Source organism: Cnephaeus nilssonii, assembly GCF_951640355.1.
Source record: "Cnephaeus nilssonii genome assembly, chromosome: 14".
NCBI lineage: Eukaryota > Metazoa > Chordata > Mammalia > Chiroptera > Vespertilionidae > Cnephaeus > Cnephaeus nilssonii.
This window is the reverse complement of record NC_137085.1, coordinates 29,986,285-30,012,453: the sequence shown is the minus strand read 5'-3', so window position 1 is coordinate 30,012,453 and position 26,169 is coordinate 29,986,285. Positions and strand designations below refer to the sequence as shown.

The 26,169-nt window shown below is 39.1% G+C and overlaps 1 protein-coding gene across 3 annotated transcripts in view; it reads right to left on the bottom strand.

Moving 5' to 3' along the window:
- KIF24 (kinesin family member 24) overlaps positions 1–26,169 on the bottom strand; it is a 71,533-nt gene that overhangs the window by 20,509 nt on the left and 24,855 nt on the right. For 2 of the 3 annotated variants that reach the window (XM_079789687.1, XM_079789686.1), the window contains exons 3-8: positions 24,613–24,802; positions 18,297–18,394; positions 15,016–15,231; positions 12,810–12,897; positions 2,401–2,522; positions 1,481–1,586 (exon numbers count right to left, since the gene is read on the bottom strand). In XM_079789687.1, coding sequence (XP_079645813.1) covers positions 1,481–1,586; positions 2,401–2,522; positions 12,810–12,897; positions 15,016–15,231; positions 18,297–18,394; positions 24,613–24,802 — 820 coding nt within the window. The remainder of the gene's footprint in view (positions 1–1,480; positions 1,587–2,400; positions 2,523–12,809; positions 12,898–15,015; positions 15,232–18,296; positions 18,395–24,612; positions 24,803–26,169) is intronic. The other variant, XM_079789688.1, reaches the window with a different exon arrangement.

Sequence of the window (26,169 nt, the reverse complement as noted above, 5' to 3'; positions counted from 1 at the left end):
TTATTTCTGCAAAAAAAACAAAACTAAAACCTAAATCTGATCAGTCCTCTAGATCAGCACTTTCACAAGAGAAATATGTGAGCTACAAATATAAACCATATGTTATTTTAAATTCCTAATATCCACATTAATACATATTAATTATAATATTAAATACATTATTTAATTATGTTTTAGTTAATCTAATTCATCCAAAAATATTGTTTCAACATGTAATCAACATGGAAAAAATAGTTATTTTATATGCTTCAAAATCCAGTGTGTATTTTACACTAAGAGTACCTCTCAATTCAGACTCACTACATTTCAAGTCCTCAATGGCACATGTTACTCAGTGGCTACCATACTGAACAGCACAAATATAGATCTTAACCACTTTATAGAAACGATAAAGGATATAGTACTGTTACACATCAACATGGAGATGCAGTCAACCTAATCCAGACTGTAGGAAATCTTATAGGATAATGACCCAGTTTTCTTAAATGAATACATTGATATAAGAAGAGAGAAAGAGAGAGAGAAAGAGAGAGAAAGAGAGAGAGAGAGAGAGAGAGAGAGAGAGAGAGAGAGAGAGAGAGAACTGATAATGAAATAAGAGAGACATATCAAAGTATCTTGTTTACATATTGATTTGAACAAACCAACTATAAAAAGACATTTATGGGATAACTGGAGAAACTATACTACTTAATGGATAATAGATAACATTAAATGATTATTTCTCTAGGTATGATACTGGTATAATTATGTTAAAAATATTATCTCATACGCCGAAACCGGTTTGGCTCAATGGATAGAGCGTCGGTCTGCGGACTGAAAGGTCCCAGGTTCGATTCCGGTCAAGGGCATGTACATTGGCTGCGGGCACATCCCCAGTAGGGGGTGTGCAGGAGGCAGCTGGTCGATGATTCTCTCTCATCGATGTTTCTAGCTCTCTATCCCTCTCCCTTCCTCTCTGTAAAAAATCAATAAAATATATTTTAAAAAAAATATTATCTCATACAATATTTGTGGAAAAATAACATGATGACAGGACTTGTTTTAAAATAATTCAACTAGGGGAAGGAAAAGTATTGGGTAGATTTTTCACATGTTGAAGCTGGGTGACAAGTATTCGGGAGATCATTATACTATTGTTCTAGTTTTGTATGTTTGCAAAATTAATGCAATTTTAAAACTTGATGAGGGAGAAAGCTTACCTAAGTTAACCACTCAGTAATTTTAGAAATACTTCTCTATTCCTAATTGGCAGGGAGTGACCAGAGGAAGAGAAGACAGAGAGAGTAGGGAAGAGTTGCCTAGAATTGCTGAGAATCTGATTGGGCAGCCTCCATCTCCATTCCTGGAATTCACTGCCAGATAAAAGCATTCCCTTGCTCTGTTGATTCCATCCCACCCTTACCCACTCTGGCTGCATGTAAAGAGTGGAAAAATCTCTCAAGAAGGATTTTTAGATGAAAGCTTTAGAACAACTTACAGCCAGAAGACTCTGGTTAATTTCTGCACCTTCCATCTTTGTCTGTCTATCTGAGTCTCTGGCATCTGCTGCTCTTTCACTGCCAGCCAAGTCAATGAAAGAGATCCTAGAGAAAAGACACAGCAGGGATGATTTCTATGGAGCTTTGGTTTATTTTTATATCAGTCAGCATTTTGTGACAGCCGGAAGAAATGAACACTGGCCCATACTCAGAAAAACACACACATTACTGTCAGCTTTCCAAAAGTATTGCAAGATTCTGATCGGTCTGCTGCTGCTGGCACTGTTCAACCTGACACTTTCATTGGTTTTAATCATTCGTGAGAAAGTATGATTGAAATTAATAAAACATTCTTCCCATAAGGCTAAATGACCACAATGTAAATCACTTAGGGGACCACTTAGATAATTAAACAGAAACTTTTGTGGGCTGCTTTCCAACCAAAAAAAAAAAAAGGGAAGAAAGAAAGGAAAAAAAAAGACTCATTACTCAGAGGTGAGATAGGCTCATCCATCAGTGTGGCAGAGTTTGCTAAGATAGCACCAGAGAAGCAATGAATGTACCCAATTGTCTTATGGTTTCTTTCAAGCAGGATGGATTAATTTTCCTTTTTCTTTTTTTGGCCTGTAAGCTCTCTGAGATGCATTCTCTGCTGTTCCTCTGCTGATACTGTGTTTCACATTAGAAGCAATCAATGTTCCTTTTAATAACTTAGGGTTGACCAACAATAGGCCATTACTTCATGATTAATCAACTGATGGCACTTTAGTACAATGATTTATTTCAGGGCTAAGAACTCTACTCTATCCTTGAAATAAAGAACTCTGTGGTGGCATGGTGTCCTGTTGTTGATAACACATATTTCAAAGTCACATTAGGAAAAGGCAGACAATGCAATTCCTGAATATTTCCAGCTCACCTGCCAAATGTTCTCTTGGCTGAATCTTTAATTTGAATTTGGATGATAGCATGAGAGCGGGAGGAGTCTGCATTAACTCCAGTGGCCCCGGTGCTCCGCTCCTTGCTGCCCTTCAGAATCACCTAAAAAATAAAGTCCATAGAGTGACTTCCCCAAGGAGTAAACAAAGCCCTCTGGCTCCCAAGAGACCAGACATGTAACTTTGTCAGTACACTGCAGTTTTTCCCTCTTCATGTTGAAAGGGACCCAAACACTAAATCATAAGAGTAAGTACCCAATGAAAATAATGTGGAATACTAATCTTGGGGAGAACATTCAGTAGCTCGAAAGCTAATACTTCTTGATCTCATATATTTTTTAATATCTTTGATGGATTTAGCATGACAAAATACCCTAGGGCATAACTTGGTTCCAAACCAAGGTCCCATAATTCCCACCTATTTTAGTAATTGAAGCAAAGGACAGAAATGTGCATCATGGAGTGACTGATCACATCCACCCGTTTCACCAATATGTAGTCATAAAGGGAGTTAGGCTTGATGTGTGGGAACATGGAATTGATGAGTTATTGCACTTGCCATAAGCCCATGATTTCCCTTGAGACCAATGCCCGACCCCCACCACCACCCCGCCCGTCCCCAATTAGGAATAAAGACTAACCTAGGTGCCTCTGGCCACAGGGAATGGGGAAATTCTCAGGATTGGCCTCTAGCCATTGAAAACACAGCCATATATGAATATGCTGCCCTTATTTTGGATAGGGGAAGGAGTATTAATTTCTGAGATTCAAAAGGTGAACAACAAGCCGAAACCGGTTTGGCTCAGTGGATAGAGTGGATAGTGAAGGGTCCCAGGTTCGATTCTGGTCAAGGGCATGTACCTTGGTTGCGGGCACATCCCCAGTAGGGGGTGTGCAGGAGGCAGCTGATCGATGTTTCTAACTCTCTATTCCTCTCCCTTCCTCTCTGTAAAAAATCAATAAAATATATTAAAAAAAAAAAAAGGTGAACAACTTTAAATATATTATTTGATAGAATCCTCACAACAGCCTAATGTGAGGTGAGTATTATTAGACCCAGTTTACAGTTGAGGAATAAACTCAGAGGTTGATTTCCTCACAAACAGCTGTTGTGTGGCAGAACCAAATTCCAATTTCAGTATGTATGACTCCAAAGCCCATGTGGTTTCTACTACACTATGGGGCACTGACAATAAATTTATTATATTGAAGTACATTAAAGGTAAGAAAGTCCTATCTCATTTTTTCTCAATCTTTCATTGTAGGGAGCGGCTCTAGGGTCAAGCTTTGGTTTGACCTGTGGCAGGGCCACAAACAAGTCCCAGCCTGGAGCATAGAGCTCTCTAGCATAATTAAGCCTGACCTTGTAGGCCTCCCTAATTCCTTCCTAAGTAGCTAATGGGCTGTGGGAGGTGCAGCAAGTGTTGCCAAAACAAGAACATTTGTATACATGTTAATCTACCCTTGTTTTAATCAGACTATAAAATAAAGCATGGGCTTGTAGGCTGGGTCTTTTGTATTCTCATCCAGGCACGGGAGATCCACCAAGCCCCCGCTGTATTCTCTTGTCTGTCTTTTCTTCAATCCTTCACCGCCCCTCCTCAGGTTCACCCTTGGCCATGTTAGTGAGGCACATTTCATAATTTTAATTTATATCATACTAAATATAGCTACAGTTTCCAAATTAAGAGTCTAAAAGTTAACAATCAAACTTCCACAATAGGCCAAAAATATCTTAACAAGCAGGGCTTATGCATTTAAAAATTTTAACTAAGTTCCTCAATGGTCTGAGCAATAGTTAATGTTTTTAAAGATTAACTGTGTGTGAGATTTAGAATTATATTTTAGAATGAAATTTAGAGTTATACTGTGAATGTACTAATTTTATAAACAGTTTGCTAAAAGTTTAAAGGGACTATCTGATAAATCCTTCTGTGATGAAAAGAACCTATCCTATGTAATGAAAGAGTAATATGCAAATTAACCATCACTCCGCTACACTCACAACCCACACCCACCAGCCAATCAGGAGCGAGTATGCAAATTAACCCAACCAGATGGCTGCGGCCATGGAGAGAGCAGGAGGCTTGGGTTTCCCTGGCAATGGAGGAAGCCAAGCTTTCCACAAACCCTGGCCAGCCCAGGCCTCCACTCAAGGCTACAAAGTTTCAATTATAGAAGATAAATAAATCCCAACAAAAATGGCAGCAGCCACGGAGCTGGAGAGAGCAGGAGACTTGAGTTGCCCGCGGCAATGGAGGAAGCCAAGCTTCCACAGCCCTGGCCTGCCTTGCCTCCACTTAAGGCTACAAAGTTTCAATTATACAAGATAAATAAATCTCAGATACCAGGGCCTCTGCTTGGGTCACCGGGGGGCGTGGTCAGCCTGCAAACCACCACAGGCCCCTTGCCCAGGCCACCCCATGCCCCAAGGGAACCCCCACCCTGATCCGGGACACCCTTCAGGGCAAACCAGCTGGCCCCCACCCGTGCACCAGGCCTCTATCCTATCTAATAAAAGAGTAATATGCAAATTGACCATCATTCCAACACAAGATGGCTGCCCCTATGTGGACAGAAGATGGCCGCCACAAGATGGCCAGTAGGGGAGGGTAGTTGGGAGGGGCCAGGTCTGCAAGGGAGGGCAGTTGTGGGCGATCAGGCCAGCAGGGGAGGGCAGTTGGGGGCAATCAAGCCTGCAGGGGAAGGCAGTTAGGGGTGACCAGGCTGGCAAAGGAGGGAAGTTGGGGGCGACTGGGCCTGCAGGGAAGGGCAATTGGGGGAGACCCAGGCCTGCAGGGGAGAGCAGTTGTGGGGGACCAGGCCTGCAGGGGAGGGCAGTTAGGGGTGACCAGGCCTGCAGGGGAGGGCAGTTAGGGGCAAACAGGCTGGCAGGGGAGCAGTTAGGCATCAATCAGGCTGGCAGGGGAGTGGTTAGGGGGTGATCATGCTGGCAGGCAGAAGCGGTTAGGGGCAATCAGGAAGGCAGGCAGGCGAGCAGTTGGGAGCCAGCAGTCCTGGATTGTGAGAGGGATGTCCGACTGCCCGTTTAGGCCTGATCCTACCCGGTAGGATCAGGCCTAAACGGGCAGTCGGACATCCCTCTAGGGGTCCCAGATTGGAGAGGGTGCAGGCTGGGCTGAGGGACACCCCCCCCTCTGCCGTGCATGAATTTCATGCACCGGGCCTCTAGTTAATTTATAAAACTAGATTATCAACTACATGGATAGCAAGTTGCTGCTAATCAGAAATCAGAAAAGTTAGAGCAGTGATCCCTTACACTGAGTGTGCTAAGTGCCAAAGGGAGAAAAAAAAAAAGTACTGAATGCTGACTAGTTCACTTATGGCCTATCTGTTCCCAAACCACCAAATTTAAATGCACTTCTTCATCCTAGCCTCTCCCTATTGCCTTGACTTCATGCTTACATAGACTGTAACAATACAATGATGATGGATCATCTTAGATTTGTATTGTTCTTTTTATCAACTTTCCTTTCCTTTTCTTTTTTTTTTTTTCATTAGAAAATTAAGACATGCTTCCTGTGGAAAACTAGGCAAATATATACCACCCATAATCCCAGAGTTAACAAGATTCTGGTTCATTTCCTCCTAGAGTTTCAGGGTTCTCACCATTTTATTCTGTCTTTTACAAGCACCATGAGAGAGACAAGAGAGATCCTTTAAATCTCCACATTTGTGTAAGCAATATGCTTGATGGGTAAGGGAAGGATCACGGAGAAGTTAAGTGACTTATCCAAGGTCATACTGGTAGAATACAGTCTAGGGATAGAAGCCAGGTGCCCTCTGCCACATATGAGTAATGATGATACTTCTGCTGGGACCTAGTGAGAACTTTGAGAGGCATCAAGGCTATACCTGGTCAGGAGCAGTGGATACTGACAGGAAGCAGAAAGGATAGCTCTGTGGTGAAATTCACCCCCAGAGGAGTCAAGAAAGGCTGGCTTCTGGGTTCTATTACAGAGTTTTGTACTTGGCTTTTCACTGCACTTTGTCTACCTTGAGTACGTCTCAGAAAATCTAACATGTTGAGGCAACCTTTCCTGACTAAATGCCTTTTAGGGAAGGCATGAAGGAATTTCTGGTCCTTGGTCCAGTTTCTTCAGCTTCAGTAATAGCTTGAAATCATCATGACTTTCAGAAACTGTAGAATAAAGCAGCTGAGCTCTGAGGAGTAAAAAATGAGGCAGTTTGTGAAGATCATCAGACAAACTTTTGTAAATGACATACAACTCAAGTGTAGTAGTTAAGAGATTGAAATCTTAAGTTAGACTATCTGGGTTCACAAGCCAGCTCTGGCACATGGTTGTGTGAACTTTTGCAATGTATGAACACTTCCAAATCACTAACATTTTTAGGGTCTCAGTTTCTTATCTATAAAAATGGTAATCTCATGGGTTACTTATGAGAATTAAAAAGATAATACATGTAAAGCACTTAGTACCGTGATTGGTACATAGTAAGTTTTCAATAAATATTCATTTTTTAAAAGATACTTTATAAAGAACTAACATCTCCATGCAAACTTCCAAAACTTAAACTATTTTCACAAATGTAAATAAATCAGTTTCATGGGGAAATAAGAGTTTTATAGATCAACATAAGATTCCATGGACTCCCCAGTAGAAGAAAGGGTAAAAAAAGCCTATCCCACGTGGCTCAATGGTTGAGCATCGACCTGTGAACCAGGAGGTCACGGTTCGATTCCCAGTCAGGGCACATGCCTGGGTTGCAGGCTTGGTCCCCAGTGGCAGCTGATCAATGATTCTCTCTCATTGATGTTTCTATCTCTCTCTCCCTCTCCTCTCCCTTCCTTTCTGAAATCAATAAAAATATATTAAAAAAAAAAAAAAAAAAAGGAAGAAAAGGAAGTGAGGGAGGGAGAGAGAGAGAAAAAAAAAGACAATTTACTTGGAGGAAATAAAAGTCTAGGAGTAGCCCTGGCCGGTGTGGCTCAGTTGGTTGTCACACTCACACACACACACACACACACACACACACACACACACACAAAAGGTCACTGGTTTGACTCTGGGTGGGGGCACATGCTCTGGTTGCGGGCTCGATCCCCCATAGTGGGCATGCAGGAGGCAACTGATCAATATTTCTCTCACATTGATGTTCATCTCACATTGATGTTTCTCTTTCCCTCTCACTTCCTCTCTTTCTAAAATCAATAAAAACAAATTTAAAAAAAAAAGTCTAGCCCTAGCTGGTTTGGCTCAGTGGATAGAGCGTCAGCCTACGGACTGAAGGGTCCCAGGTTCAATTCTTCTCATCATTGATGTTTCTCTCTCTCTTTCTCTCTCTCTCTCTCTCTCTCTCTCTCTCTCTCTCTCTCTCTCTCTCTCTCTCTCTCCCCCTTACTCTCTGAAATCAATAAAAATATATTTTTTAAAAAGTCCAGGAGCAAAATTAGTGCAATCACTTTAAAAAATACTAGGTTCCCTTCCCCGCCCACCTTCTCAAATTCTTTCTTCTGAAGAAAGTATTTATAGTAACTGAAGTCTATGGTACAAGTTTCTAAATCTAGGTCCTTTAAATAAAACATGCTTGAGTAGTGAAATGGGGACCTGCTACAATAAAAAGTAGAGGCAACTGCTGAATTCTGTGGTACTGGAAACATTCAGTGATTTATTAATAAGAATAATAGATAGGACAAATTGAGCTAGCATCACAGTAAGCATTTTATGTATGTTATCTAATTTCCTTGTCTATTACTAGACCCAGTCATCTACTATCATATATTTCAAGTTCAGAAAAGTAAAGGTATACTAAAGGATACATGGCACTGGGACCCAGCTCTGGCTGGTTATAAGGATTTAATCACTAAGTTTCCTGCACGAATATCAAAGAAGGCCCATGAGTACTTCAGTAAGATAGGCAATGTATATACAACTGAGGCTCATCTAGGGGAAGTTCTTGTTATGTGGCCTCTGCTACCTATCATAGCCAAGGAAATGATAAAAAATAAAATAAAGTAAAGCTGCCAGTGGTGAGACAGGTAACAGGTGGCCATATCTGAGTGAGCCCGAGAGTGATCTCTGAGGATAACACTTGAAGATGATACCTAAGAGTGACACTTGAGCAAACACACAGGTGATACTTGAGTTAGCATGACACCTGAGAGACAGTGCAAGTGTGACATCTGAGTTTGCAAGTGCTGTTGTTTCGAGTCAATAAATGTTTATGAGGGTAACTGTGTCAGATCTTCATAATTTATACCAACTTTCCATTTTGATCTCAGCTGGGCTTCCTTCTTGTACAACTTCGTATGTACTACCGATGGAGTGTATCAATGGCAATAATGTTGACTAACAAGAAACGTCTTTCTGCTTTTCTTAGGAAACATACCTTAGGATAGAGCAGTGCCATATACTCTTCCAGGGTGAGGAGTGTGATTTGACACCATAGCAAAGGAAAGGGGACTTCCTCTTAGTGTTTTCTCCTTTCCCACTGAATTGGTCTAATCTCCAGGGACAAACACATCATGAGGACCAAATCTCTTGAAACTCTGGGGCAAAAGAACAAATGGCTGGGGAAAGTGGGGCCAAGGGAACAGGTATATGAGAAACAATTTCCTTAGGACTCCACAGTGGAGGGAGTTCTAGACAGGTAAGAATGGTCAGTCTCAGGGGAGCCTCTTCAACACATCCCACACACTTTTGTTCTATGCGTGCCTTTGCAATCCAAGGGGCTCTTGGCTCTTAGGTGGTCCTCTAAAACAGCCACACTCAGATGCTAGTCTCAGATTTTGGATCCCAGGACTCAGAAATCTAATAATCACACAAGTATGAGGCCCCATCCCTTAAACAAATTTGCCTATTTGTCCCAGGATAAAGAAACTATTAGAGCCCTGGCTGGTGTGGCTAAATGGATAGAGCGTCGGCCTGCGGACTGAAGGGTCCCCGGTTCGATTCCGGTCAAGGGCACATGCCCGGGTTGCGGGCTCGATCCCCAGTGGGGGGCGTGCAGGAGGCAGCCCATCCATGATTCTCTTTCATCATGGATGTTTCTCTCTCTCTCTCCCTCTCCCCCCTGCCTCTCTGAAATCAATAAAAATAAAAAATAAATAAATAAAAAGAAAAAAAAGAAACTATTAGAAAAAGACATATCATTGGCAGGCCACCCTCCCATTTCATGTACCCAAGTCTGTGGAGAGGTATATTGTGAAGCTGTTCTAAAGGTATGTATTGTCAAGTACCCAGTCTGTCCTTCCAGCCTTCTCCCTGACTCTAAACCAAGCTTGTTGGATATACTATAAGATAACTATGATGGCTGCACATTAGAATCACCTGGGGAACTTTTAAAAATATATATTTTTATTGATTTCAGAGAGGAAGAGAGAGATAGAAACATCAATGATGAGAGGGAATCATTGATTGGCTGCCTCCTGCATGCTGGACCGAGCCCGCAACCCTGCCCTTGACCAAAATCGAACCCGGGACGCTTCAATCTGCAGGCCAACACTCTATCCACTGAGCCAAACCAGCTAGGGCAAGGTGGGTATTATTTTAAAAGTTCACCCTAGCCAGTTTGGCTCAGTGGATAGAACACTGGCCTGCAGATTGAAGGGTCCCAGGTTTGATTCCGGTCAAAGGCACATGCCTGGTTGTGGGCTCGATCCCCAGTAGGAGGTGTGCAGGAGGGAGCTGATCAATGATTGTCTCTCATTATTGATGTTTCTATCTCTCTCTCTCTCCCTCTCCCTCCCGCTCTCCTTCTCCCTTCCTCTCTGAAATCAATCCTTCCTATATGATAAAAGGCTAATATGCAAATTGACCGAAAGGCAGAATGACCAGTCACTATGATGTGCACTGACCACCAGGAGACAGACGCTCAACATAGGAGCTGCCCCTGGTGGTCAGTGTGCTCCCACAGGAGGAGCGCCGCTCAGCCAGAAGCCCGGCTCACGGCTGGAGAGCGGAGCGGCAGTGGCGGGAGCCTCTCCCACCTCCGTGGCAGCACTAAGGAGCAGCGAGCCGAGCAGTAAGGAGTGAGGGGTCCCGGACTATGAGAGGGTGCAGGCTGGGCTGAGGAACACCACGCCCCTCCACCCCAGTGTACAGATTTTGTGCACCAGGCCTCTAGTATCTTTTTTTTTTTTTAATTTTATTGATTTTTTACAGAGAGGAAGGGAGAGGGACAGAGAGCCAGAAACATCGATGAGAGAGAAACAGCGATCAGCTGCCTCCCGCACAGCCCCCGCTGGGGACGTGCCCTCAACCAAGGCACATGCCCCCGACCGGAATCGAACCCGGGACCCTTCAGTCCGCAGGCCAGCGCTCTATCCACTGAGCCAAACCGGTTTCGGCTCTAGTATCTTAATAAGAAAATTACATTAAGAAGCCACTGAAGCATACACTTTAAAAAGGTGAGTTTTATGGTATGTGAACTATATTTCAATTTAAAATACTAATACCCACATCTGGGCCTCACCCTTGAGAAATTCTAATTTAACTGGCCTCACACGGACTCAAGCAAAATTAAAAGACATGATATAACTAGAAAGACAAGCCATAGAAAAAGACAACATGCTTATGACATACAACACTGACAAAAGACTCATATCCAGAATATATAAATCAGTAAAAGACAGACAACCCAAAAATGAGGGGGAAAATCCGAACTGGCATTCCCAAAAGAGGAAATTAAAAAGGTAAGTTAAAAATAGTAAAAGTTGCCGAAACCAGTTTGGCTCAGTGGATAGAGCGTCCGCCTGCGGACTGAAAGGTCCCAGGTTCGATTCCGGTCAAGGGCACGTACCTTGGTTGCGGGCACATCCCCAGTGGGGGGGGGGTGCAGAAGGCAGCTGATCGATGTTTCTCTCTCATCGATGTTTCTCTCTCTCTCTCTCTCTCTCTCTCCCTTCCTCTCTGTAAAAAATCAATAAAATATATATATTTTAAAAAAATAGTAAAAGTTCTTCCATTTCCTTCTTAATCAGTAAAATGCAAATTAAATATATAATTAAACATTTTCAAACAGGCAAAAAATCAAAAATCAAAAAAGTGTTGGCTCTTAGGTGAATGAAGAGCAATGGGTTTGCTCATATACTGCTTGTGGGAGTGTACTCCGTGTTGGAAAGCAGTTGGCATCATGTAGTGAAGTGGAAGATGTGCATTTCACAACATAACCTAGAGAACTCATATGCTGGGTACTGAAATATATGAGTAAGAACATTTACAGACTCATTGCTCAGAAGAGACCCAGGTAGAAACAACCCCAATTGTTCATTAACAGTGGAATGATTAAATAGGTTATGCTACATTCATATGATGGAGTTCTAACTGCAAATAAAAATGAACTACAGCCATATGCAAAAACATAGATGGACCTCAAAAGCATAATGTTGAGCAAAAGAAGACACAAAAGAATACATACAGTGATTCTATTCATACAAATTTAAAAAAACAGGTGAAAACTGAGTTTATCTATGGATAATAGTTGGTAAAACTAACAAAGAACAAGAAAGTGATTAGCATAAAAGTTAGGAACATAGCGGAGTATGATTGGGTTCTTGTGGGTGCTGCAATGTTCTATTTCTTAATGTGAATAGTTGATTATGAGGGCACTTGTTTATTTATACTGTACACATATAGGTTTTATGCACTTTTCTGTATAGTACTATTTTCCACAATAAAAAAGGTTAAACCATTTTTTTAAGTAAGGAAAAAAAATCCCTCTGATGATATAATGTAAAGCCAAGTTGAGGACTACTTCCTTAAAGGAGGATTCACCAGAAATACATGTACATAAGTTAATAAAATTCCAGAATAGAAAAAAAATAAATCTAACTATTCTAAACTATTAACAGTGGATATCTCAGTGGAGAATGTACAGTAAGTTAGAGGAGACTTTATTTTTCTATTTTACATATTTTTAATGTTTAGATGTAATAATGAGCAAGTGTTACTTTGGTTATAATAAAAAGGTAACTTTTAATAAAAGAAGATTTTAAAATACCTTTGGAAGGATATAAAAAAAATTAAAACAGAATTAGCTGCCTCAGGAAAAGGCAATGGAAGGGATATTTTCATTGTACCTTTTGAATTTTGAACCCCTGTGAAAGTATTACCTATTTAAATTTTTATTTAAAATAAGAATATTTCTGTCTAGCAGCTTTTCCTAGAGCCCACTACCAGAGAAATACTCATTAGCAGCCTTTGAAACTGGCCCAAGAGTATCCTCTCATGATTTGGTTCTCTCACATGCCCTACCTCCCACTACCATGGCAGTGAGACAACCAACTTAGAGAAAGAAGCGACATTTTTCTAACTAAATCTGAGTCCATTATATTTGCTAGATAGCAAAATGAATTCTTCCCTGTTCTTAGGCTGCTACAGTGGTGTAGTGAAGAAGGGAGAGTTACCTCTAAGAGGAGCTCCACACTATCCACCTGAAGCTCTCGCAGTCCCACGATCTGTACCACATGCTTGCTATCTTCTCTTGCGAAGAGCCTGCAGAGGCAAGAACATGTTATTCCTGAACATACTTCCCAGGCCCTATGCCCTGAGCTCACCCCTAGAAAGGTTACTAATGAACAGCCTAAAATATACTGCTAGATTTTTAAATCCTATAAGCAAGATTCTATCACTTTTTATGCAAGGGTATAAAAACAATTTGTCCTCTATATTTAAGAGTTAATTTAAAGATCCTTAAACTCTGGTTTCTAGTTTAAGAGGTGGACTGAGCATATATACTTTTATCTACATTTATCAAAGCCCGACTATTAGTATAGAAAATATATTTTATTAAAAAAACAACAGGGCAAATTTAAAAAGCTCTAAACAAACAAGAAAGGGTGCCATCAGTGGACCAGGACATTTTAGAAGTCCGAGAATGGGAGGAAACAAAGAGATATTAGCTAATTAACCAGAGATACAAAAACAAACAAAAAAACACAAAAAAAACCCACAGCACAAGACACTTGTAGAGTAAGTCTGGGTGAGCCCTAGAGAAGCTTAAACCCAGAACTAAGCATATTCCCATCCCCTTGGCTATAATCAAAGAATGCAAATATACAGGGTAATGTACCTGGGTCATTCATTAAAGAATCACACTCACAATGGCTGAATAATCTAATTGTCCCTTCACACAAACAAATGAACCACATACACAACACAACAGTGGCTTTTATTCTCATGCCAACTATTGTTTAGAGGAAGTAGCCATTCTGACTGGAAGAGCCCCTAATAAGGTTGCTGGGACTTGGGAGAGAAGCTGTGATTAAGCTAACTTGAGGCTTTAAAACCAAAACAAAGAGGGTAAAAAAGAAAGGCAACTCTTCGTCAAAGCAGCCCTAGAATAGCACCCTCCTTAATCTGGCACAGCTGACCCACCAAATTCTATATATTTTGTGATTGTGGCATACCCATCCCTTTTTGTTGGAAGAGTCCACAGGACCGTGGCTTGCCTAAACCCACTCAGTGGCCTCTCTGGTTATGCTACTCAATGTTCTAGTGCCCCTCTACAATGGGAGCTGACCCTAGCATGCTTCCACTACTGAACTGGGGCAGCTCCTCCACCTCCCGCCCCCATCCAGTACTTACTTGCCTGGAGCACACAGAACTTTCATGTCCTTTTAGAAACCTTTGCTGTGGGGCTAGTCTATTTCACTGACTTGGTTTCCCCAGCCTTCCACCATGTTCGCCTCAACTCACTCCTCTCCACTTGGTGTCGCTACTCTACTCCTAACATGTCTCTTGTCTGGTTAATTCTGTTATGACAAACTTTTATCCCTTCATCTCCCCTACTTCTTTTCTCCCTTTTTCCCCCCCAGTAGATAGCTTCACAACTTTGTTGCCTCCTACTCAGTCATCTGTTTCAGCCTAAAATAAAAATTTTAGGCCATCAAAATACAATAGGGATTTAAAATCAGAGTTGCTGCCGAAACCGGTTTGGCTCAGTGGATAGAGCGTCGGCCTGCGGACTGAAAGGTCCTGGGTTCGATTCCGGTCAAGGGCATGTACCTTGGTTGCGGGCACATCCCCAGTGGGGGCTGTGCAGGAGGCAGCTGATCGATGTATCTCTCTCATCGATGTTTCTAACTCTCTATCCCTCTCCTTTCCTCTCTGTAGAAAATCAATAAAATATATTTTAAAAAAAAAGAGTTGTAAGTCTAATGTGAAGTAAAGAGATTTTCTTCTCTTTTTACTGACTTAGGAGAACTATCACAAAGCTTACCCTAAGATTACTGAGGAGGAAAAACAAGAGAAAGTGGAAAACATTATAGTTCTTCCAATGTAATAATAGGTCAAAAGAATAAAAAGGGATTTACGTATATGTTGATTTCCTGACCTCCTGAAATTAGATCTTTTTCATAGATCAAAATAAAAGGGATAATCTTTGGGTAAATATTAGGATATTGATCACTTTAAAAAATACCAATAAAAGGCTAATTTACATCTTTCTCTAGCTAAACTGACAGTTTAAAAAATATGTATCTGATTCAGGAGACTCTCATTTCATGAAAGGGCATTAATGTACCAAACACTGTCATTAAATACCATGATTCAGTGGACTCTGGCTGAAAACAATAATGAACAGATTCACAGTTTCCCACTCATATCCAGTACCTTTTTCTTCTATTTAGGAGGTCATAAAGCTGTCCGCAGTAGATTTCATAGAAGCTGATCCACACAAAGAGGTGCCTTCTTGGCTGGGGCACTTCTAGTTGCCTGAAGATGTCTTTCGCAGCCAGAGCATACAGTCCTGGGTTCTGATGAGTTCCTATCATGGTGTAGGTCTTTCCAGCACCTGTCTGTCCATATGCAAAGCAAGTGGCACTGCCTCTGAGGGAAGAATAATTTGTAATACTAATATATGAGAGAAATACTGATCTACCCATAGGTTTTTAATGACAAAAGTCAGCTTGAAAAAGAATATTGGGCAAAATTCAGCTATAAACATACAATCCTTTAAAGAGAGGAGGGCTTTACATGATAAAAACACAGGAAGAGGAAAAATAATTTTCAAAGCAGCACATCAGTTTTCTGACAGGAATTTTCTATGGAACTGGTAAGACCATAGGACAACTCTGGAAGATAAGGAAATAAGAACTCCTGCTAGATGCTTTAGAGCAGTGGTAGCCAACTGGTGGTCTGTGGACCACTGGTGGTCCGTGAGATCCGAAAGGTTGGCGACCGCTGCTTTAGAGGATCCCAGAGAACATGATTTTGTGCTAATCTGGAAAGATAAATTTGGTGAAAAAAGTAATGAGAATCAAATCAATAAATAATAGATCATAAGAAAATATGATGGTAGTGACCATTCATACGAATATTAAAGACGTTTAGGCAGAGGTGAAATCAATGTAAGAAAAATATTTGAGTAAGAACTCATAAAGTTTTCACTTTTAGCAATAAATTGCTGGGTTACTTGATTTCTAAGATCCTTTCTAGCCCTGATGTCCTGTGATTCTAAGTGAGAATCACCATCCTTGCATGTGGATAGATGTATGTATACACTCTGTTTGAGTGTAAAGAACTACAGAATAAGAGGTGGAAAGGATAGTTAAAAGACCACCTGCCAATCCTACATAATAAAAGCCTAATATGCTAAGTGTCCAGTCAGCGATTCAACCAATCAAAGCATAATATGCTAATGATATGCTAAGGCCACTCAACCGCTCACTATGATGTGCACTGACCACCAGGGGGCAGACAGTCAACCGGTTGAACAATTGCTATGACATGCACTGACCTCCAGGAGGCAGATTATCCAACTGGTAGGTTGCTTGCTGCTGGGGTCCTGCTGATCTGGACTGAGCGAGATAGGCCGGACCGGACATGCCCTGGAGCCCTCCCATGGTCCCTTTCTGGCTGGCCAACCTCCTGTGTCCCTCCCCGGCCCTGATCATGCACCGGTGGGGTACCCTCGGCCTGGCCTGTGCCCTCTCACAATCCGGGACCCCTCAGGGGAAGTCAGAGAGCCGGTTTTGGCCTGATACCGCAGGCCAGGCTGAGGGACCCCACTGCTGCACGATTCGTGCACTGGGCCTCTAGTCATAGTATATTTTAAGAAGAGTTGGAGGCTAAGATTACCTGAGTATTGTGGGACCAAACTATGTAGTACTAAATCACTCTGAGATCTGTACCATGCACAAATCTCTTATTTTTTATTGGTAATGTGGTTAACATTCAAATTCTAACTTATTTTAAAAACTTACTCTCTCAAACAGATTTGGTGCATAAGAAACTGAACCTGAACGATATTTTACTTTTTTAGCCTACTCATACAAATAATTATAAAAAATGTAAATGACTTCTACAAAACAATAATGAAAAGACAATAAAAATGAACAAATGAAGATACATAAATGACCAATAAGCACATGAAAAGATGCTTAATATCACTAGGCAATAGGGAAATTAAAATTAAAAACACAATGAGATACATACAGTTCCATACCAATTAGATAGGCTAAAATATAAAAGGCTGACAATGCCAAATATGGTGAGGATGCAGAACTGCAATTCTCATATATTGCTGTTGGGACTATAAAGTAGTGCATGGAAAATTGTTTGACTTTTTTTAATTAAAAAGTATTTTTATTGATTTCAGGGAGGAAGAGAGAGGGAGAGACAGAAACTCAACCCCCCAGTAGAGGGCCTCCTGTGTGCCCTCTACTGGGGGGTTGAGTCTGAAACCCAGGCATGTGCCCGGACAGGGCATCAAACCGTTACCTCCTGGTTCATATGTTAATGCTCAACCACTGAACCACACCAGCTGGTCCTGTTTGACCTTTTTTAAACACACCTACCCTATGACCCAACAAATCCATTACTAGCTTTTTATCTAAGATAAATGAAAAGATGTCTACAAAAAGACTTGTATAAGAATGTCTATACAGCTTTATTCATAATAGTAAAAAAATGGAAACAACCCAAATGTAAATCAACAGGAAAATGAATAAACAAATTTTGGTATATTCATAGAAGGAAATATTACCCAGCAGTAAGAACAACATGTACATGCAACAAGATGTACTAATACAAAAAATACATTATTTCTATTTCTATGACATTCTAGAACAAGAAAAACTAATTTCTAGTGACAGAAAGCAGGTCCGAGGTTATACAAGACCTGAGGATGATGGTGTGGAATTAACTAAAAGGGACACAAGAAAACTTTCTGGGGTGGTGGAAATGTTCTGTATCTTGTTCCAGGTATTGGTTAGTTGGATGTATACAATTATCAAAACTCATCAAACCTGAATACTTCTTAAGATCTGTGTATCTTATTGCATATAAATTACACTTCAATTTTTTAAATATTGTAAGTTATTTTAAAAAATAAAAGTGAAAATATTCTGAAATCTGTGACTCTAGCACATTGTTTGACATACATGCCTACATTTTAAATATACAACAGAAGCCCCTACTACCTTAATATTTACTAAGTGTAAATAATTATTTCAAATTTTAAAGAATATATTTATGAATGGTGGATAACTGATAGTCACTTACCTATCCTACTCCAAGGAAAAAATTAATAGCCAGAATATATAATTCCTAGTATCAAAAGTTCAAACTAACTATGACCACTAAAACCTTTTTACTCTGAGGACTTTGATGAAATTATATTGTTATCAGCTTATATTTTTCCACTAAGCACAGAGAATCAATATCATCAGTGTAAAAGAAAATTTTGCTGAAAATCCCTAAATGCTTGGTAAATTCTATAAATAGAGACACAAAATTTTTCAGAAGAGAGTAATTTAAATTTGTAAGATCAAAACACAAATTAATATTTAATTCAAAGGAACAAAAAGGCATAGCTCATATTTGTTTTTTAAAATATAATTTATGGAAAATAGAAAATAAAAAGCAAGAGAAGCAAAAAATTACTATCATACCCATTGAAAATATGCTGAATGAGTGGGTGAGTAGTCTTCATATATACATCCTGATTGGTGCATGCCTCACCAAAGACTTCATCAAAATAAAAAACATGCTGAAAAAGAAATTTGGTTTTTATAGAAAGAGACATTTTCTTCACCACTATTCTAGTTAGCACATGATAAAGGCATAAATACATCTTTAAACTAATAGTAACTGACTGTGACAAACTTAGGAATAAACAAGCAATCAATAACTGTCAAGTGACAGGGTCTTCTTTTACTTGAGATCTCTGTTAGACATGTCCTTATAATGTAAAAAATGAAGACACAATTTTTGTTCTCTTAAGTGAAGTAAATTAAATTGATGAGTACAAGAGTGAGCCAATCCTCTGTAGATCCAGGAGAAACTGAATTCTATGGAGATTATCCTCATATCCCAGCTACTGCTAATGTATTTGACATTTGGGAGAAATTATGGAGGAATACATAGCTCAACATTTTTTTTTTTAAAATCCTCATCGAGGATATTTTTTCCATTGATTTTTTTAGATAGAATGGAAGGGAGGGCAGGAGGGGGTGAGGGAGGAAAGGGGAAAGGAGATGGGGGGAACACTGACATGAGAAACACATTGACTGGTTGTTTCCTGCATGCCCTTCCCCACACAGGGCTGGGGATGAACCTGAAACCCAGGTACATGCCCTTGATCAGGAATCAAACCTGAGACCTTTTGGTGGGTGGGCCAACATTCTAACTACTGAGTAACATTAGCCAGGGCTATATAGCTTAACTTTTAATTTCATAAACATTTACTGCTCTTCTGGTAGCATGTGTATTACAGTAGGCACTTCAAGGAGCCCAAAGATAAAGATATTACCTGCCATTACCCCACTCTACCACCTAAAGATGTTAATACAGATTACTATAAGGTAGAAAAACTTGAAAGATAAGTACATGTGAAATTCAAAGGAGAAATATATTTTTTGGTTGGGAAAGACTATGAGAAATACTGTAGCCGAAACCGGTTTGGCTCAGTGGATAGAGCGTCGGTCTACGGACTGAAAGGTCCCGGGTTCGATTCCGGTCAAGGGCATGTACCTTGGTTGTGGGCACATCCCCGGTAGGGGGTGTGCAGGAGGCAGCTGGTCGATGTTTCTCTCTCATCAATGTTTCTAGCTCTCTATCCCTCTCCCTTCCTCTCTGTGAAAAATCAATAAAATATATTTAAAAAAAAAAGAAAAAGAAAAAGAGAAAGACTGTACTGAGAATGAGCCATGGGGAAAGAAGAGGAATTTGAGAGGTAGAGATAAAGGTATTCTAAGTAAGCACTGTGGGAACATGAGCAGAGTCAAAGCAGGAAAGCACAAGGAATGTTTAGGGAACAGGGAGAATTCAATGTGGTTGAAATATAGGATCTTGGTAAGTAGAAAAGTAAAGAAGACTAGAATAATGAGTTACGACTATGCTGTAGAGGTCTTAGGACTAAGGGGGCGGGGTGAAATGTTCATATTTAATTCAGCAAACAATAAAAAAGGACAATAAAAAAACTTTACAAGGGAGAGGGATCATGATCTGAGCCATTTCATTGGAAGATTAATCTGGCTTCACACTGTGAATGGACTGGGGAACAGGAACATTAGGAGTTTAGGGTGAGGTAAAAAGGATCTAAATTAGATGATAATAATGGAAATAAAGGAGATGAATGCATGAAAAATTTGGCAACTGACTGGACGTGAGAAGTTGGAGAAAGGAATCCAAGATGACTGACTCCCAAATTTCAAGCCTGAATGGACAGCATCATAATGGCTGTCCATTCATAATGAATGAGATATGAGGCCCTACTCTCTGCTACTTTTTGGACCTGCTATAATATCTGGTTAAGGAAAAATTGTATGGGCAAGTCCAGAAAAGTGAACTTGGGTCAATTTACTGTGGGTGACTCTACCTCAGGTTCAATACTGTTTCATGTACCATTACATTACATTACATTACATTACATTACATTACATTACATTACATTACATTACATTACATGTGAAATTTGTTAGGTCATCTAAGAAGAAACTGGGGCCACAAAGCCGAATTTATCAGGAAAAAAATCTCCAAAAGTTGGGAGGTGAAAAAATAATGAATCTGTGCAGCAGGATAAAGAGATCTGTAAATAAAATTTTAAAAAAGTAAATAAATAAACAATAAAGTATTTAAGAGGCAATAAAAAAAGAGAGATCTGTGAACTTTAAGTACTTTGAAAATATGATATGATTTCAAGAGCAGTAAAATGTTCATAATTGTTGAATCTGGGTGATAAGATATATGTGGGTTCATTATACTTTTGATTAAGCTTGAAAATGGCAATAATAAAGAATAAAATATATACCTAAAATCTGGCTTTAGTGAACATGATTTATATCTAACTCATAACTGGTCTTTAAGCAAGGAGTCAAATCAATTCATTGCTCAAATATCATCAATGATCTTTATAGTTAAGTATGAGATAAAAAACAAAATACATTTTATATATTTGACACTTCTCATGAAAATAAGAAACAAATGAACAGAAGTAAATGTGGGAATACATTTTTTTGGCTTTTATTTAATGGCTGATTTTCCTTTTCTTCTCTAAGTATTAGTAAATAACTTTAGATCTTGAGTAAAACACCTTAGAAAAGCATTTATTGATGAAAAGGATTAGTATCTTACCTTTCAATAGAATTTAGGTATCAAGTTTTCCAGTACTTTTATAGGTATTTTTCATGAAGGATATGTGAACATGCAAGATTATTTTAATTCATAAAGTCCTTTGCATCACATATACTTTCATTTGATCATACTTTATCAATGAGAGTGGATTTACACTCACTTTGGCCTTGATATGATCAGAGCTCCATAGTTTATGTTTTAAGTAAGTTTTTTTTCAGATTATAAAAGTAATGTATATTTATAAAATATCTCTGGGAAGATACAGGTAATCTTGTATCTTGTAACAGGTAATATTGGTTGCCTTCAAAGAGGAAATGGGATTATAGAGACACTCTCACTGCATACATTTTTATGCCTTTTAATTTTGAAATAGGTGAATCTAGCATATTCTAAAATTTTTCTTTGTCCACATAAAATTAATAACACAGCCAACTCTAGATTCAAAAAATATGGGAAACAATAGAGAAGAAATTAAAATTATTTGTAAATCTTACTACTCAGAGATAGCCACTGCAGACTTAAAAAAATTTTTTTTATAAGAGTTTATTTCAGCCAAACTGATGACATTGCTAGGAAGCAAGATCTTAAATGCTCTCACCACTGTTGACTTTTGATATGTTTCAGTACCATCTTTTTTTCCTCTAATATTTTTTCTTTATTCAAGAAATTGGAGCCCCAGTTGGGTAGCTCAGATGGTTGAAGTGTTGTCCCGATACACCAAGGTTGCGGGTTCGATCCCGGTCAAGGCACATACATAAATCAACCAATGAATGTATAAATAAGTGGAACAACAAACTGATGTTTCCCTCTCTCTCACTAAAAAAAATCAATCAATAAACAAAAATAAATTAGATTTAAACATACAGCTTTGTTTCCTTGTTTTTTCACTTACTATATTGAAATAAAATTTAATGGTAAGCAGTATAGCACACTACATGTATATGATCATATAAACTAAGTCACAAAAGATGTGAAAGGCTAGAATATTTAACGAACACAAACATATTGCTTTAATTCCCAAATAAGTTTAAAAATAAAAACACTAAGAATCTTGGATCAATATTTATTTGCTATAAACCTCCCTTTTTTTCTCTCTCTCTACTGAAGAAAGGAAAAAGGTGAGGGAGCCCTCCCAACACTTTTATATTATAGCATTGATAGGTAAGGACTTTGACCTATGAGAGCAAAGGTCCAAAGTTCAAACAGCAGAGAAAGTGCTATGGAAACTATAGGTATTCAATAAATATTGATCAATGGTAATAACAAAGAAGTAAGGTTATTGTGTTTTAGGATAATGGAAAAATACAAAAGATAAGCTGATACCTCCCAGAGGGAATTATTGTGACAGGAGCATCATTAAGGCAGTCTTGGGTAGATAGTGATTGGATAGGGCTATTACTATGGCTGAAAGTAGCTATGGAACTAGATATCATTATAACTAATTGATCATTTGGACCATCTTCAAAATAAATACCTCCCACCTAAACCTAATAGACTGTGCATTGATCATCAATCGATAAAGCTATTAAAGTGACTAGGTTAGTTATATAGTGGCCTAGTAATTTAGTGCCCATAGAAAGAGTCAGTGGATTATTTTGAATGTTACTTTTAAACCCAATTTTGGTAACCAAAGAAAAAGAAGAATGCAAGTGTAAAAGGGGGGAAAGTGGTAACAATTTGACTTCAATGTTAAAGGGTTTGTTCCAGTAGAGTAAGATTTCAGTTGGATAAGGTGAACTGCTAGCTTACCAGATTACTTACCACTTTTTTCTTTCTACCAATCACTGGGTTTTGAGGCAAGAGAGTGAGTGTGAGAGCAAAGAGAAGAGTAGAATGAATATAATATGAATGTCATAGGGAGGCATATTCAGAGTAAGAGAAAGTCTTAATCCCTATTTAGATGATTCACAACTGCTTCACAATTTTAGGAGTACCTAAGTTACAATTTCTTCCATCTATGGGGTTTGCTGCTTCCCTATGAGACTGAAGAGTTATCAGTTTAGAACTTATTTCAATATCAAATCCTTTCTCCTTGGACTCTTCACGATCATTCTGGCAAGGACTGAACATTTTGTGTGTGTCTGAGCAACTAGTGTTTTATTAAACCCTTATATGTTACATGCAAAATTATATCCCTGGATTATGTTCACCCACTACCCAGTACAAAGAGGTATGCTCAAAGAATCTAATTTCCACCAAATTAAGCCTAAATTTGAAGACAGTTGGGAATAAAAATAAGCAGTTGGCTTGCAATCTAGGGCCTTGATGCTTGAAAATATATCCTCTATTATTAAACTCCAGCCTCACACTCAACAGAGTGAGTTCACATTGTGAGAGACAGGTGAGAATTGAGAATGTGTGACCACCTCATAATAACTTTGGGGTAGATGCTCAGTGACTAGTCCTATCACCAATTCATTATTTAAATTCTTTTTATCCCTTCATTCCCCCCCTTTTGCTGAATATGTACAGTGGAACCTTGTTTCTCGAATGTCTCCCATCTCAAACAATTCTCTTCTCAACCTGACAACCCTTTCATGTTTAAACCTATATGTCACTGTGAAGTGACAAAAAAAGGAGAGAATGTGGGAATATGAGTCAGTTTACCACCGCTAAAATCTCAGTATTATTGTGAATATTTTTGTGGTTTTTTGCTGCTTATAATTTTTAAATTTTCATTTACATTTCATGTCTTTTTGTTATTGTGTTTATTTATAGATTAAACAGTACAATAGACATGTACTGTATATAAGAAAAGTGAGCCGAAACCGGTTTGGCTCAGTGGATAGAGCGTCGGTCTGCGGGCTGAAGGGTCCCAGGTTCGATTCCGGTCAGGGGCATGTACATTGGTTGTGGGCACATCCCCGGTGGGGGGTGTGCAGGAGGCAGCTGGTCGGTGTATCTCTCTCATCGATGTTTCTAGCTCTCTATCCTTATCCCTTACTCTCTGTGAAAAATCAATAAAATATATTTAAAAAAAAGAAAAGTGAAAACAGGCCTGGCCGGTTTGGCTCAGTGGATAGAACACCGGCCTGCGGACTGAGGGGTCCCAAGTTCGATTCCGGTCAAGGGCATGTACCTTGGTTGCAGGCATATCCCCAGTAGGAGGTGTGCAGGAGGCAGCTGATCGATGTTTCTCTCTCATCAATGTTTCTAACTTTCTATCCCTTTCCCTTCCTCCCTGTAAAAAATCAATAAAATATATTTAAAATAAAAAAAAAGGTGAAAACAGGGAACCATTTGGGGGTCTGGAACGGATTAATTCCATTTACATTATTTCTAATGGAAAAAAAATGATTCAGTTTTCTAACAGCCTTCCAGAACGAATTAAGTTCAAGAAACAAGGTTCCATTGTATCATTAAATTCACATAAAGCATGTTAAGTGGATGTATGATACAACCCTACTGCACCAGAGTGGAGAAATTATGTTTTAGTATCCCCAACTGCATGATATTAAAAAAAAGTAAAGGTCCAGGGTATCAATGATTTAATGCACTGACACATCAGGGATGAATGACAATACCCAAACCAGAAACTGGAATTTAGGATTTGTATGCTGCCATTCAAACAAAAAGCAAAAATTTGACGTACTTGATAATATTAGTTCCAAACACAAAAGGAAAGCATAATACCTGCAGAATATATTGTGTGAGGTCAACTGCTTCTTTCTTCTCATGAACAAGTAGAGTTTCTTTGTCTTCTACAGTAATAATATTAATTTCTCCACGACGTACCTCCTTTATGCCCAGAGGGCGTTTTCGAACACAAACTCTGATTTTCTCCATCTCAGTCCAAGGATTCTCTTTCTCTGAGGTGTTCTGTCTGATATAATATGTTCATAGTGGGCTTTAATTTTTAATAATAGGATAAGGCTACTTAAGAAAGCAAAGTATCAGCACATTTTGTTGTAAAACATAACATATATATATATGGTTGTATATTAAAGAACGAAAGAAAAAGAGGAATGCAAGACTGAGAAAGTTATTAGCTAAATCCTCCTGATTACTGCTCTATGCCTATTACACCCCACCCTTTGTCCTTACTGAAAAAACAACAAAACCCTAAAAGTATGCTTTAGCTCTAAAACATGTGTTTGGCTTCCAGATGTGGTCTTCCAAAAAGTTTCTAATGATGGATGATGGATGCTCTTTCTTTATGCCCTCAAAACTCAGGCTATCAAAACCTCAAAACAGAATGCAAAGGCCTTCCAAGGCCTTTATAAGATCTGAACCCTTGTTTCCTTTCAATCCGATTATTTTTGTACATCTACTGTTTTCTTGATCATTCAATATAATTTGTTTTTTTAATCTTACCTGAATTTACCTTGAATTAATTAGGTGGTAAGTTTTTATGTACTTTTCCCTTTTTCCTCCCAAATATATTCTGCCTATCTTGTTCTCATACTTTCTTTCTGCCCACCCTGATATGTATTTATTTTAAAAAATATTTTTATTGATTTTAGAGAGGAAGAGAAAAGAAACATCAATGATGAGAATCATTGATCAGGTGTCGCCTGCATGCCCCCTACTGGGGATCGAGCCCACAACCTGGGCATGTGCCCTTGACCGGAATCAAACTTGGGACCCTTCAGTCCACAGGCTGACACTCTATCCACTGAGCCAAACCAGCTAGGGCGATATGTATTTATTTTAGAACATGATTCTACACTTCTTCTTTCTAGGATAATTTTATGACTGGTTCTGTCCACCACTAAATTCATTCTTCTATTCAGATGCATTTCTTCAGTGAACTCACCAATCTTTATTAATTTTTTAAATTTATTTTATTTTAACTAATCAATCTTTTTTTAAAAAACGTATTTTATTGATTTTTTACAGAGAGGAAGGGAGAGGGATAGAGTTAGAAACATCCATCAGCTGCCTGCTGCACATCCCCTACTGGGTATGTGCCCGCGACCAAGATACATGCCCTTGACCGGAATCGAACTTGGGACCCCCGAGTCTGCAGGCCAACGCTCTATCCACTGAGCCAAACTGGTTAGGGCTCTAATCAATCTTTATATCTAGAATATTTGAGGCAAATAGTCCCTTGGGTTAGGGATACAAAATTCATCAGGTTTACTTGCTGAGCCTAATGATGGCATATATGTATATATCTAAGAACTGACCACTTACCTATAAATTCCTCTTAAGCTAGGTAACAAGAAAATAGGATTCTTGAAAGTAGGA